The sequence below is a fragment of the Oryza sativa genome, chromosome 12, assembly GCF_034140825.1.
Source record: "Oryza sativa Japonica Group chromosome 12, ASM3414082v1".
NCBI lineage: Eukaryota > Viridiplantae > Streptophyta > Magnoliopsida > Poales > Poaceae > Oryza > Oryza sativa.
The window spans coordinates 23,058,792-23,070,903 of NC_089046.1; the positions used below are offsets into that span (position 1 = coordinate 23,058,792).

At 52.1% G+C, this 12,112-nt stretch overlaps 1 protein-coding gene across 1 annotated transcript; it reads left to right on the forward strand.

Annotated features, from left to right (window-relative positions):
• The first annotated feature begins 645 nt into the window (after window positions 1–645).
• LOC107275620 (patatin-like protein 1) lies at window positions 646–2,472 on the forward strand. Its single transcript, XM_015764084.3, has 3 exons — window positions 646–1,236; window positions 1,334–1,495; window positions 1,612–2,472. The coding sequence occupies exons 1-3, from the start codon at window positions 679–681 to the stop codon at window positions 2,203–2,205; spliced, it is 1,314 nt and encodes a 437-aa protein (XP_015619570.1). The 5' UTR covers window positions 646–678; the 3' UTR covers window positions 2,206–2,472.
• Window positions 2,473–12,112: the final 9,640 nt, after the last annotated feature.

The window sequence follows — 12,112 nt, forward strand, 5'->3', positions numbered from 1 at the left end:
TCCATAGGCTCGCGGCCAAGTCTGGTAGTGCAGCATACAACCTTACAAGGGTTTACTGGGGTTGCTTGTTTTACCTATCGTCATTTAATCATCCTCATCAGATTCAAACATGCTCAACAACTCAGCCACCCGCGCATCTTTTCTTCAGAAAATACCGATCCATCCAGCACAGTCACCACGAAAAGCTACGGTGAGGTGATGAGTGGTGTAAAGCTATGACGGATGTATGCCAAAGCCCAAAGGGTGCTTATTATTTAGTCTCCGCTTTGATCAGCACCATGAATGTAGTAAAGCCGTAAATTAAGGTCTCCGATCCGTGCAGCTATATATTATTACTCGCATGTTGTTAGCATCATGCGTGCAAATCCATGACATATATATATGGAAGCAGACAGGCAGCTACGTCCAATTAAGATTCTCGAGGAAAATAAAACACTAAACAAAATTTTGGATCTACCGTACGTGCTGAATTGCACGCACTCCCAAGTCCTCGATAAAACTACAGATTTCAATCATGGAGTGGACGATGATTTATGAAAGACTCATCGTCGGTCGGCTCGGTCAGTCAATCTTTGATATTGTTCGTCCAAAATGAATATGTTCTGCGCATCTCCTTCATGCTTTTATTAACTGAACAAACACTCTCGATTGGTTGAATGAATCCATCTCCTAGCAAGGATGCTTCGCTTCACCACTGCTCGTCTCCTCCGGCCTCGGTGCCGGCGTCTCTATCATGGCTGCAGCGACGGCGCGGCGGCGTGCAGTGTCGTCGGCGAGAGGGTGACGGTGCTGACCATCGATGGCGGCGGCATCCGGGGGATCATCCCGGGCAAGGTGCTCGAGTTCTTGGAGAACGAGCTCCAGCAGCTGGATGGGCCAGAGGCGAGGCTGGCCGACTACTTCGACTACATCGCCGGGACGAGCACCGGCGGGCTGATCACCGCGATGCTGGCCGCGCCCGGCGCCGGCGGGGACGGACGGCGGCGGCCGCTGTTCGCCGCCAAGGAGATTTGTCCGTTCTACCAGGAGCACGGCCCGCGCATCTTCCCCCAGAGGTGGTGCAAGCTCGCCTCCACTGTCGCCGCGGTGTGGGGGCCCAAGTACAACGGTAGGTACCTCCGCAACATGGTCCGGGAGGTGCTCGGCGAAATGACGGTGGGCGACACGCTCACCAATGTCGTCATCCCCACCTTCGACGTCCGTCTGCTCCAGCCCGTCATCTTCTCCACATACGACGTATGTGCGTGCGCCATTGATGTTTCATGTTTGGTTTGATAGCTGAACAGCTGAAGGAAAACTGTTTCTGAATTGGGGTGTGTGTGTGTCTGTGCAGGCTAAGCATTCGCCTTTGAAGAACGCGCTGCTCTCCGACGTCTGCATCGGCACGTCGGCGGCGCCGACGTACCTCCCCGCGCACTGCTTCCGGACACACGACGGCGCCGGCGAAACGCGCGAGTACAACCTCATCGACGGCGGCGTCGCTGCCAACAATCCTGTACAGTATTATTCCATCAGATTTGTAATTCATACTTCTTCCATTCCAAAATATGAGAAATTGGTAGTGCTAGAATGTGTCTCATTTAGTACTAGCTCCTTATATTCTTTTTTCAGACGATGGTAGCCATGACGATGATCACGGAGGAGATGATAGCAGAGGAGAAGGCACGGTTGTTCTTGGCGAAGCCGCCGGAGGAGTGCGGGCGGTTCCTGCTGCTGTCCATCGGCACCGGATTGGCCTCCGACGAGGGGCTGTACACGGCGGAGAAGTGCTCCCGGTGGGGGACGCTCGGGTGGCTGCGGCACAGGGGCATGGCGCCCATCATCGACATCTTCATGGCGGGGAGCTCCGACATGGTCGACATCCACATCGGCGTCAAGTTCCAGCTGCTCCACATTGAGCGTAACTACCTCCGCATCCAGGAATACCAGGACTACGACCCGCTCAAGGCCACGGCGGCGGCGGCGCTGGACGAGGCGACGCCGGAGAACATGAGGAACCTCGTCGGCGTCGGCGAGCGCATGCTGGAGCAGCAGGTTACGAGGGTCAACGTGGAGACCGGGAGGTACGAGAAGGTCTCCGACGAGGGGAGCAACGCCGACGCGCTCATCAGGATGGCGAGGCAGCTCTCGGAGGAGAGGACGGCGAGGCTGCAGCGGCGGATGGGCGAAGTGACGGCGGCCAGTGCCTGTGCCACTGGGTTTTAGCGACTATCATCATCGCCCAGTGCGACAGTTCCAAAATGCTTACGTTTCCGGTTGATTAATTTCAAACCTCAACGAAGAAATGTTTCACGTTTCGGCTATCAACCACCTTGTCAAAGTAAAAAATTTCAACGCCTATCGAAATTCTCAAATTTTGACCATAAAATTAACACTAGCAACCAATATTAATTATTAAGTTCAACTTGAAAAAGATGTAGTACTACGTGCTGGAGTAGAATTAAGAAATTGCTATATAATTCTGTCGCCATATTTCTATCCGACCTGATGTGAGTTTGTAAGCGTCCAGATCCATATACCGTTAATTTCACAATTTATTCTGTGTCATGATACAGGAAAGGGCGCTAAGAGTGACGGCGAATTCTTTTGAGAAAACTCCCTATGCGTCGCCCACTCCCTTTTATACCTCTGAGATTTGCTTATTTCCTTTCATACCCCTAAATTTCAGTTTGGATCCTTTGTATATTTCTTCTGTTAGTTGACCGTTAAAATTCCTATCATAAAGTCCATTTTGCCTTTTGGTATCAAGAAAATATAAACTTATCAACTATATTGATGGAGTATATAATTAAACTCATAAATATAAAAGTCACATACAATAAATTTATACACTCCATCAATATATTTCATAACTTATATTTTCTAATACCAAAAGACAAAATGGATATTATGATAAGAATTTAACGGTCAACTAACGGAAAATGTATAGAAGGGATCCAAACTAAAATTTAGAGATACGGAAGAAAAGGAGCAAATCTCTAAGGTATAGAAGGGATTGATACATTGGGTGAACTTTTAAGGATATATAGGGAATTTTCTCAATTCTTTTAGGTGCAAGTACGTGCACTTGTAAAGTTAATAGACATTTAGACAACTTTGATGGGTTAGAACAAATTACCACACCACCTAGCCATCATAGATTAGTTTGCCCCGCCAAGATAGCTTAATTCTACACTTATTACACATTTTGAGTTGTGTGTGTATATATAAAAATTAACTGGGTCACATGGTACACATACATACATACAGCCTCCGTTGAGTTTTATCAGTGATATGATCATCCTAGTGGTAAAGTTCATCATTCTCAGGCAATTAGCAGTTGCATCACTGTTTCCTTCTACCATCTTCTTGAGCTCCCTGGGAAAGCTAAATGCAGAATCTCCTGGGACAATTTTATCAGCCAGTTGAGTCAAAGCTGTATCATCAGTGTTCAGTGATAGATTTTTCAAACAATGCTGCACTAATTGACAGTAAAGCTGCATGCAGTTTCCTGTTCACATTTTTCTTATTGATATCGTCTTTTTGCTTATTAAGGTAGTATTTGGTTGCAAGGATGGGATGGGGCGAACCCACTTTTATGGGTGTTTGGTTTAGGGGTTAGTAGATTGGGTTAGTCCCTGGAGATCGAGGAATATTCCTCTCAGATCTGGTACCAACCGATCTGGCAAAATCGGCCGAATGAACTCGTCCCACATGGGATGAGCGCATGGCGTGGGCCACGCCGCTTTGCCCCTCTCACGTGCGCTGTCGTCCTGCCCGCTCGCTCACCCTAGGGAAAGCCGGATCCACCGCCCTCGAGAGCGCCTGCGGTGACGACGACGACAACGGCGGGCTCGGCGATGGCGGCGGTGGGGGCCTTGGTGGATCCAGTGGTGGGGAGACAGCGAATCCAGTGATGGGAGAGCGGCGGATACAATGGTGGGGAGGGCGGCGGCGGCGGATCCAGTGATGGGGAGGGTTGCAGCAGTAGATCCGGGGGCGGGGGACTCACGGTGGCGGATCCGCCGTGCGAGCTCCGGTCGCGGCGACGACATCGATGGTCGTTGGCAGCGGCATACGGCAATCGTCGCACTCCTCCGCCCCCCCCCCCCCCCCGGCTGTCATCGAGACGGAGCTCCTCCGCTCGCTAGGCTGTCGTCGCGCATCTCCGTCCGCCGTCCTCCATCCTCCATCTTGTGAGCCTGCCCTCGCCGCTCTTCCTCTTCCTCGCCGCAGGCTTGCTTGCCTGCCCACCAACCCATCTCGCGCACCGCGCTTGCTTGTGAACTCTACCGGCTTGCTCGCCCACATGACTGCCCGGTCGTCGACGGTGGTTGCAAACGGCGTCCACCCCATCTCTACCTTATCCCTTCATAAAAAAAATAGGATCGTCCCATCCTACAAACATTAGAGTGGAATCATCCCAACCCAAAATCAGGGAAATCAGGGATGGTTCCATCCCATCCCACGTAGTTTTGAAACCAAACACATGCTAACTTTGCCTTCATCTTGCAAAAGAACAGGATCTGGGCCTTTTTCAGGGTCCGGATTTTGTGACGGAAGCTTGTTTCTTTTTATGGCTTTTCTGTTTTCTTTTCTTCTTGCTTTGGTGGAAAGAGAAGTTTTTTTTTAGCACTTGAAACAGCAAAATTATGTTTAGTTTGACAGGGATAGAGATGCAAGATGCAATCTATTATATTATTAAGACAGCTCGAAAAGGAGGCACCACGTTCGCTGTGGAGGCTAGAAATTCCCACGTTAATCGGAGAAAAAGAAAAAAAAGAAAAGGAGAGTCCAAGTAGGAATACAATCTAAAAATAGCTGAAATTCAGAATTAAAAATAAGCAATATTGAAAGAAGTTTCCATATAAGAACTCAATACGAGATTAATCAAAATTCGAAATAAAAATAAAATAAAATCCAAAATTAGAAAAGGAAAGAAAAGTCCAAGTAGGAATACAATTTAAAAATAGCTGAAATTCGGAATTAAAAATAAGCAATATTGAAAGAAGTTTCCATATAAGAACCCAATACGAGATTAATCAAAATTCAAAATTAAAATAAAAAAAATCCAAAATTAGAAAAGGAAAGGAGAGTCCAAGTAGGAATACAATTTAAAAATAGCTGAAATTCGGAATTAAAAATAAGTAATATAGAAAGAAGTTTTCATATAAGAACCAAATACAAACTCAATACGAGATTAATCAAAATTTGAAATAAAAATAAAATAAAATCCAAAATTAGAAAAGGAAAGGAGAGTCAAGTAGGAATACAATTTAAAAATAGCTGAATTTCAGAATTAAAAATAAAGAATATTAAAAGAAGAGTCCATATAAGAACTCAATACGAGATTAATTAACATTCGAAATAAAAATAAAAATAAATCCAAAATTAGCAAAAGAAAATAAAAGAAGAGTTAAGTAGGAATATAATTTATCAAAATTAAAAATAAGCAATATTGAAAGAAGAATCTATATAAGAACCCAATACTAGATTAATTAAAATTTCGGAATTAAAAATAAGCAATATTGAAAGAAGTTTCCATATAAGAACCCAATACGAGATTAATCAAAATTCGAAATAAAAATAAAATAAAATCCAAAATTAGAAAAGGAAAGAAGAGTCCAAGTAGGAATACAATTTAAAAATAGCTGAAATTCGGAATTAAAAATAAGCAATATTGAAAGAAGTTTCCATATAAGAAACCAATACGAGATTAATCAAAATTCGAAATTAAAATTAAAAAAATCCAAAATTAGAAAAGGAAATGAGAGTCCAAGTAGGAATACAATTTAAAAATAGCTGAAATTCGGAATTAAAAATAAGTAATATTGAAAGAAGTTTCCATATAAGAACCCAATACGAGATTAATCAAAATTTGAAATAAAAATAAGATAAAATCCAAAATTAGAAAAGAAAAGGAGGGTCCAAGTAGGAATACAATTTAAAAATAGCTGAATTTCGGAATTAAAAAATAAAGAATATTAAAAGAAGAGTCCATATAAGAACCCAATACGAGATTAATTAAAATTCGAAATAAAAATAAAATAAAATCCAAAATTAGAAAAAGAAAATAAAAGAAGAGTTAAGTAGGAATAAAATTTAAAATTAGCTGAAATTCAAAATTAAAAATAAGCAATATTGAAAGAAGAATCCATATAAGAACCCAATACGAGATTAATTAAAATTTCGAATAAAAAATAAAATAATATCCAAAATTAGAAAAATTAAAAGAGAGTTTAAGTAGGAATACAATTTTTAAATAACTGAAATTGAAAATAAAAAATAAAAATATTAAAAGAACACAATACAGTATTAACTAAATTTTTTTTAAAAAATAAATTCTGAAATTAGAAAAAGAAAAATAATATTTCAATTAGGAATACAATTTATAAATAACTAAAATTTGTGATAAAAATAAAGACTATTGAAAGAAAAGACCATCTAAAACACATGACGAGATAAATTAAGTAACAGGTCTATAAAGGAGTTGTCGGTGACATGGGACCGGGAGTATCGTGACTAGAGGTTTGGGCAGCCGCGCTCACCCACGTGGCCTGACCACCTCGGGGGGGTCGGGCCCGAGGGTGACGTGGCCACCCCTCCCTCTGTCTCCCCGAGGGGTCGGGCCGCTCCCGTCTCAGCCCCGAGGGCTGGGGCGCCCCGACCCCCTATGGTGTTGGCACCACGTGTGTGGGTTAGGTGAGCACAGCGGCGCTCACCTAACCGCACTTATTGCGGGTTGGACGAGCGCGCCACGCCGCATTTAATGCAAGCGCAGCGCGCTCGCTTATCCGGTCCGTGACCGGTCGCAGTACGTGACCGGTCACAGACCGGTCAGATCGCGGGTTAGGTGGCAACAGGCGGCCTGACACTCGTCTCGCCCCGTCCCGTCGGAATGATGAGAGCCTCCAGGCACTCGTCCCTAGCCGGAGCCGGCGTGGTAACTCCTGGAGTTGGCACGTCAGTCCCTGCTAGATTCATGCCAGGCTTCATCGCAACCATTGCAAGGAAGTCATTGTATGAAGAAGGACAGATGTGCGGCATGCTAAATTGACGCGTGGTGGACAAGAATGACCGGTCTGTGACTGGTCTGACGCCGGTCACGTCATCGGCAGACAAACCGTGCTCCCATGTTGTATTTTCTTCCGGCGAAGTGGAGGTAGGTATGACCCATCCCATCGGAGGGTCATTCGGACAGCAGCCATTGTAAATCCTTACCCAAAAGAAGGGGAGGTAGAAGTGGTGCATGTGGTATCCCCTTGAGATATAAAAGGAGGACCTTGCCCACCGAAGAGGGGGGGGGGAGATCCAGATCCAGAACAAGAAAAAAGAGGAAAAGAAGGAGAGAAAGAGGAAGAGGGGTTCTAGAGCCTGTACTCTCTTGCTTTCCAGTTCTCTGTAACTCCTTCACACACAGATCCACCATAACACAGGAGTAGGGTATTACGCTTCTCAGCGGCCCGAACCTGTATACATCGCCCGTGTCTTGTGCATTTGCTCTCTCGCGAACATTCCACAGATCGAGGGTGAAGAACCTCACTTAGCGCCCCCGGCCGAACCGGCAAAGGGGGGCCTGCGCGGTCTCCCGGTGAGGAGCCCCACGCTCCGTCATCTGGCGTGCCAGGTAGGGGGCGCGTGTGTCTTTCTAAGCCCTCGTCCTCTTTCGTGTGCCCCAAGCTTCTCCTGTTCAGCCCAATGGCCGAACGGGCAGTGGCGCACAACCTCTCTTCGAGCACTAGCGGTGACGACGGGGAGCAAAATCCGCGCCGTCGAGCTCGTACTCCACCGCCCCCCTCTCGCCGAAGTCTTGGGCGGGAGGAGGCGCTCGAGGGGGTCGAAAGATCCGCGACTTCGCCACCTACGGACGATGGAGAAGGACGGCGAGACGGGGAGCGTCGCCTCCTCGTCTACGGCGATGGCAGTACACCCCAGGGCGCGCTCCAGGCTGCGGGCGCGCTCCTGCGTCACCCGCCCGTCGTCCCCGATCCAGAGACTCCAGCCCGACGTTGGCTGGATGATGTGGCCGACTTGGTCATGACGGCGCAGCAGCGCCTAGGCGCCGGCGGGCGGTCCTCCGCCACCAAGGCCTCTGGCGCTGCTACCGCCGGCTCCGTGTCGTCGAGGCGGAGGGCGCGGCGAGCGGCGGCCGTCAACCGCCGTTTGTCCGCCATTCCCTCGTCAACGCCTCCGACCCAAGAAGATGTGCGTGGGGGGCTGGATGCCCGCCTCAATATCGAGCGCCGGCGCAATGGTCGTCGTGCTGCCCACGCAACGGAGGGCGCTTCCTCGTCCGGAGCGCCACTTCGGCCCGGGCACGGGGGCCACCCCCCCCCTGTCCCCGGTTGGCGGTGTCGGCTGTCGAGCCTTTGTGGCGAGCCTTCGGAACGTCCGTTGGCCCCCAAGGTTCCAGCCCACCATCACCGAAAAATACGACGGAAGCGTCAACCCCGCCGAGTTTCTCCAGGTCTACACGACCGGGATCGAGGCCGCCGGGGGTGACGACAGGGTCATGGCGAATTTCTTCCCCATGGCCCTGAAAGGTCAGGCGCGGGGTTGGCTAATGAACTTGCCACCCGCGTCGGTCCACTCTTGGGAGGATTTGTGCCAGCAGTTCACTATGAACTTCCAGGGCACATATCCGCGCCCAGGTGAAGAAGCCGACTTGCATGCGGTACAGCGAAGGGACGATGAGTCTCTTCGCTCGTACATTCAGCGGTTCTGTCAAGTCCGCAACACCATACCATGCATCCCCGCACACGCGGTGATCTACGCGTTCAGGGGGCTGTGCGGCATAACCGCATGCTCGAGAAGATTGCCTCCAAGGAGCCCCAGACCACCGCGGAGCTTTTTCAGCTCGCGGACCGTGTGGCTCGCAAGGAGGAGGCCTGGACCTGGAACTCCTCCGGTTCCGGTGTGGCAGCTCCGGCCGCCCCCGGATCCGCCGCTCGGTCAGGGCGGCGGGACAGGAGGAGGAAGAAGAGGTCGGCCCATTCCGACGACGAGGGTCACGTCCTCGCCGTTGAGGGCGCTTCGCGGGCCACCCGAAAGGGGAGGCCTGCGGGCGACAAAAAGAAGGAGGCCAGCGCTCCCAGCAGGGAGCGCCCGACCGGCAAGTGGTGTTCCATGCACAACACCTCCCTCCACGACCTCGCGGACTGCCGCGTGGTCAAAAGTTTGGCTGAGCGGACGAGGAAGTGGGAGGAGGAGAGGAGGCAAGAGCGCCGTGAGGGCAAGGCCCCGGCGGATCCCGCCGGCAACCGGCGAGGTGAGGCCAAGCAGAAGGCCACCGCCGAGGACGTCGACGATGGTGACGATGACCTGGGGTTCCAGGAGCCTAGGGCCACCGTCGCCACCGTCGATGGGGGAGCGTGCGCTCACGCTTCTCGCCGGAGCCTCAAGGCCATGAAGCGAGAGCTTCTGGCCGCGGCCCCTACCCATGAGGCGACGCGGCGGGAGCGATGGTCGGAGGTGGCCCTCACCTTCGACCAGACCGACCACCCGCCGTGCGTTGCCCGGGGAGGACAGATCGCGATGGTGGTTTCCCCCACAGTTTGCAACGTGAAGTTGGGGCGTGTCCTCATAGACAGGGGTGCAGCCCTCAACATCCTTTCCCCCGCAGCCTTTGACGCCATCAAGGCCCCGGGGATGGTGCTCCGGCCGTCCCAGCCGATCATCGGTGTGACGCCGGGGCACACTTGGCCGCTAGGTCATATCGACCTTCCGGTCACTTTCGGTGGTTCCGCCAACTTCCGCACGGAGCGGGTGAAGTTCGATGTGGCGGACCTCAGTTTGCCCTACAACGCGGTCCTGGGGAGGCCCGCGTTGGTGAAGTTCATGGCGGCGGTGCACTACGCCTATCTCCAGATGAAGATGCCGGGCCCCGGTGGCCCCATCACCATCCATCGCGACCTCAAAGTCGCGCTTGCTTGTATGGAGCAGCGCGCGGACCACCTCGCCGCAGCGTCCAAGCCCGCGGGTGGCGACGAGAGGCTCAACCCCTCCGTCCCAGCCACCCCGAGGCAGCGGATGATCACATGCGACGAGGTCCCGGTCAAGGAGGTTGCCCTGGGCGACGGCCCGTCCAAGACCACACGAATCAGTGGTCTTCTGGACGACAAATAGGAAGACGCGCTCGTCTCCTTCCTGCGGGCAAACGCCGACGTCTTCGCCTGGAGACCGGCGGACATGCCCGGGGTCCCCAGGGAGATGATTGAGCACCGTCTCGCCGTGCGGCCGGGCGCAAGGCCGGTCCGGCAGAAAGTGCGGCGGCAGGCCCCGGAACGACAAGCCTTCATCCGCGAGAAGGTGGCGCGACTTCTAGAGGCCGGATTCATCCGTGAGGTCATCCATCCGGAGTGGCTGGCGAACCCGGTCGTCGTCCCCAAGGCGAACGGCAAGCTTCGGATGTGCATCGACTACACCGACCTCAATAAGGCATGTCCTAAGGACCCTTACCCCCTGCCACGCATAGATCAGATTGTCGACTCCACCGCGGGGTGCGACCTTTTGTGTTTTCTAGATGCATACTTTGGTTATCATCAGATTTGCATGGCTAGGGAGGATGAGGAAAAAACTGCATTCATTACCCCCATAGGAACTTATTGTTATACGACAATGCCTTTTCGGGTTAAAGAATGCAGGTCCTACTTTTCAACGTACTACTCGAATTTCTTTGGGTAGCCAGTTAGGACGCAATGTTGAGGCCTATGTTGATGACTTGGTTGTGAAGACGTACAACCAAGAGACCTTACTCTCAGACCTAGCGGAAACTTTTGAAAGTCTCCGCTCCGCCCGCATAAAGCTGAACCCCGATAAGTGCATGTTCGGTGTGCCCGCGGGCAAGCTTCTCGGGTTCTTGGTCTCTGCCCGAGGCATCGAGGCCAACCCCGAGAAGATACGAGCTATAGAGCGGATGCGCCTCCCCCAGTAAGCTTAGGGATGTGCAGTGCATCTCCGGCTGCATGGCCGCCCTAAGTCGGTTCATATCGAGGCTGGGAGAGAAGGCGCTACCCCTATTTAAGCTCCTCAAACGCTCCGGGCCGTTTACCTGGACGGAGGAGGCTGAGCGGGCCCTTACTCAGTTGAAGGCGTACCTCAGTTCTCCCCGGTCCTAGTCGCCCCGAAGCCAGATGAGCCGTTGCTACTTTACCTGGCGGCAACCCCGCAGGTGGTCAGCGCGGCGTTGGTCGTGGAGCGCGACGAGGACAACCCTCACTCCGCGCATCCCCACCCTGTGTCGACTCGACCCGGGAGAGAGCAGGGAGGAGAGGCCCCCGAGCCGAACGGCGGCCCGAGGCCCCCGGCGGCAGGAGCTGGCCCTCCGCCCGCTTGTCTGACGGTACCAGGCGCCCCCGACCCCCAGGAAGGCCCCGGGGCCACTGCGGGAAGGCCGCGCCTATCGCCCTCTGACCCTGAGGTCGTCGGCACAGAAGCCGAGTGCGCCCCGCGTGGCCTCTCGGGCGAAGAGCGCCCTCGAGATGCGGCCCCTAGCGACGAGGATCGGCCCCGCCGAAAGGTGCAGCGGCCCGTCTAATTCGTTAGCGAGGCCCTCCGGGACGCCAAGACCCGATACCCTCAGGCCCAGAAGATGCTTTACGCTATTCTGATGGCTTCGAGGAAGTTGCGCCATTATTTCCAGGCGCATCGGGTCACGGTGGTTACGTCTTACCCCCTCGGCCAAATCTTGCATAACCGAGAGGGTACTGGACGAGTGGTGAAATGGGCAATCGAACTCTCTGAGTTCGATTTGCACTTTGAACCATGCCACGCGATCAAGAGCCAGGCCCTCGCCGACTTTGTGGCAAAGTGGACCCCAGCTCCCGAGCCCGTCTCCGTCCCTGAGGCTAGCTCTGGCCCCGCGCAGCTACCTCACACCACCTGCTGGGTGATGCAGTTCGACGGCTCCCTGTCTCTTCAGGGCGCCGGTGCGGGGGTCACGTTGACCTCGCCGAGCGGAGACGTCCTCAGATACCTGGTTCGCCTCGACTTTCGGGCAACCAATAATATGGCAGAGTACGAGGGACTCCTTGCAGGACTCAGGGTGGCAGCTGGACTGGGGATCCGCCACCTCCTGGTGTTAGGCGACTCCCAGCTGGTCGTTAAACAGGTCTGTAAGGAGTACCGGTGATCT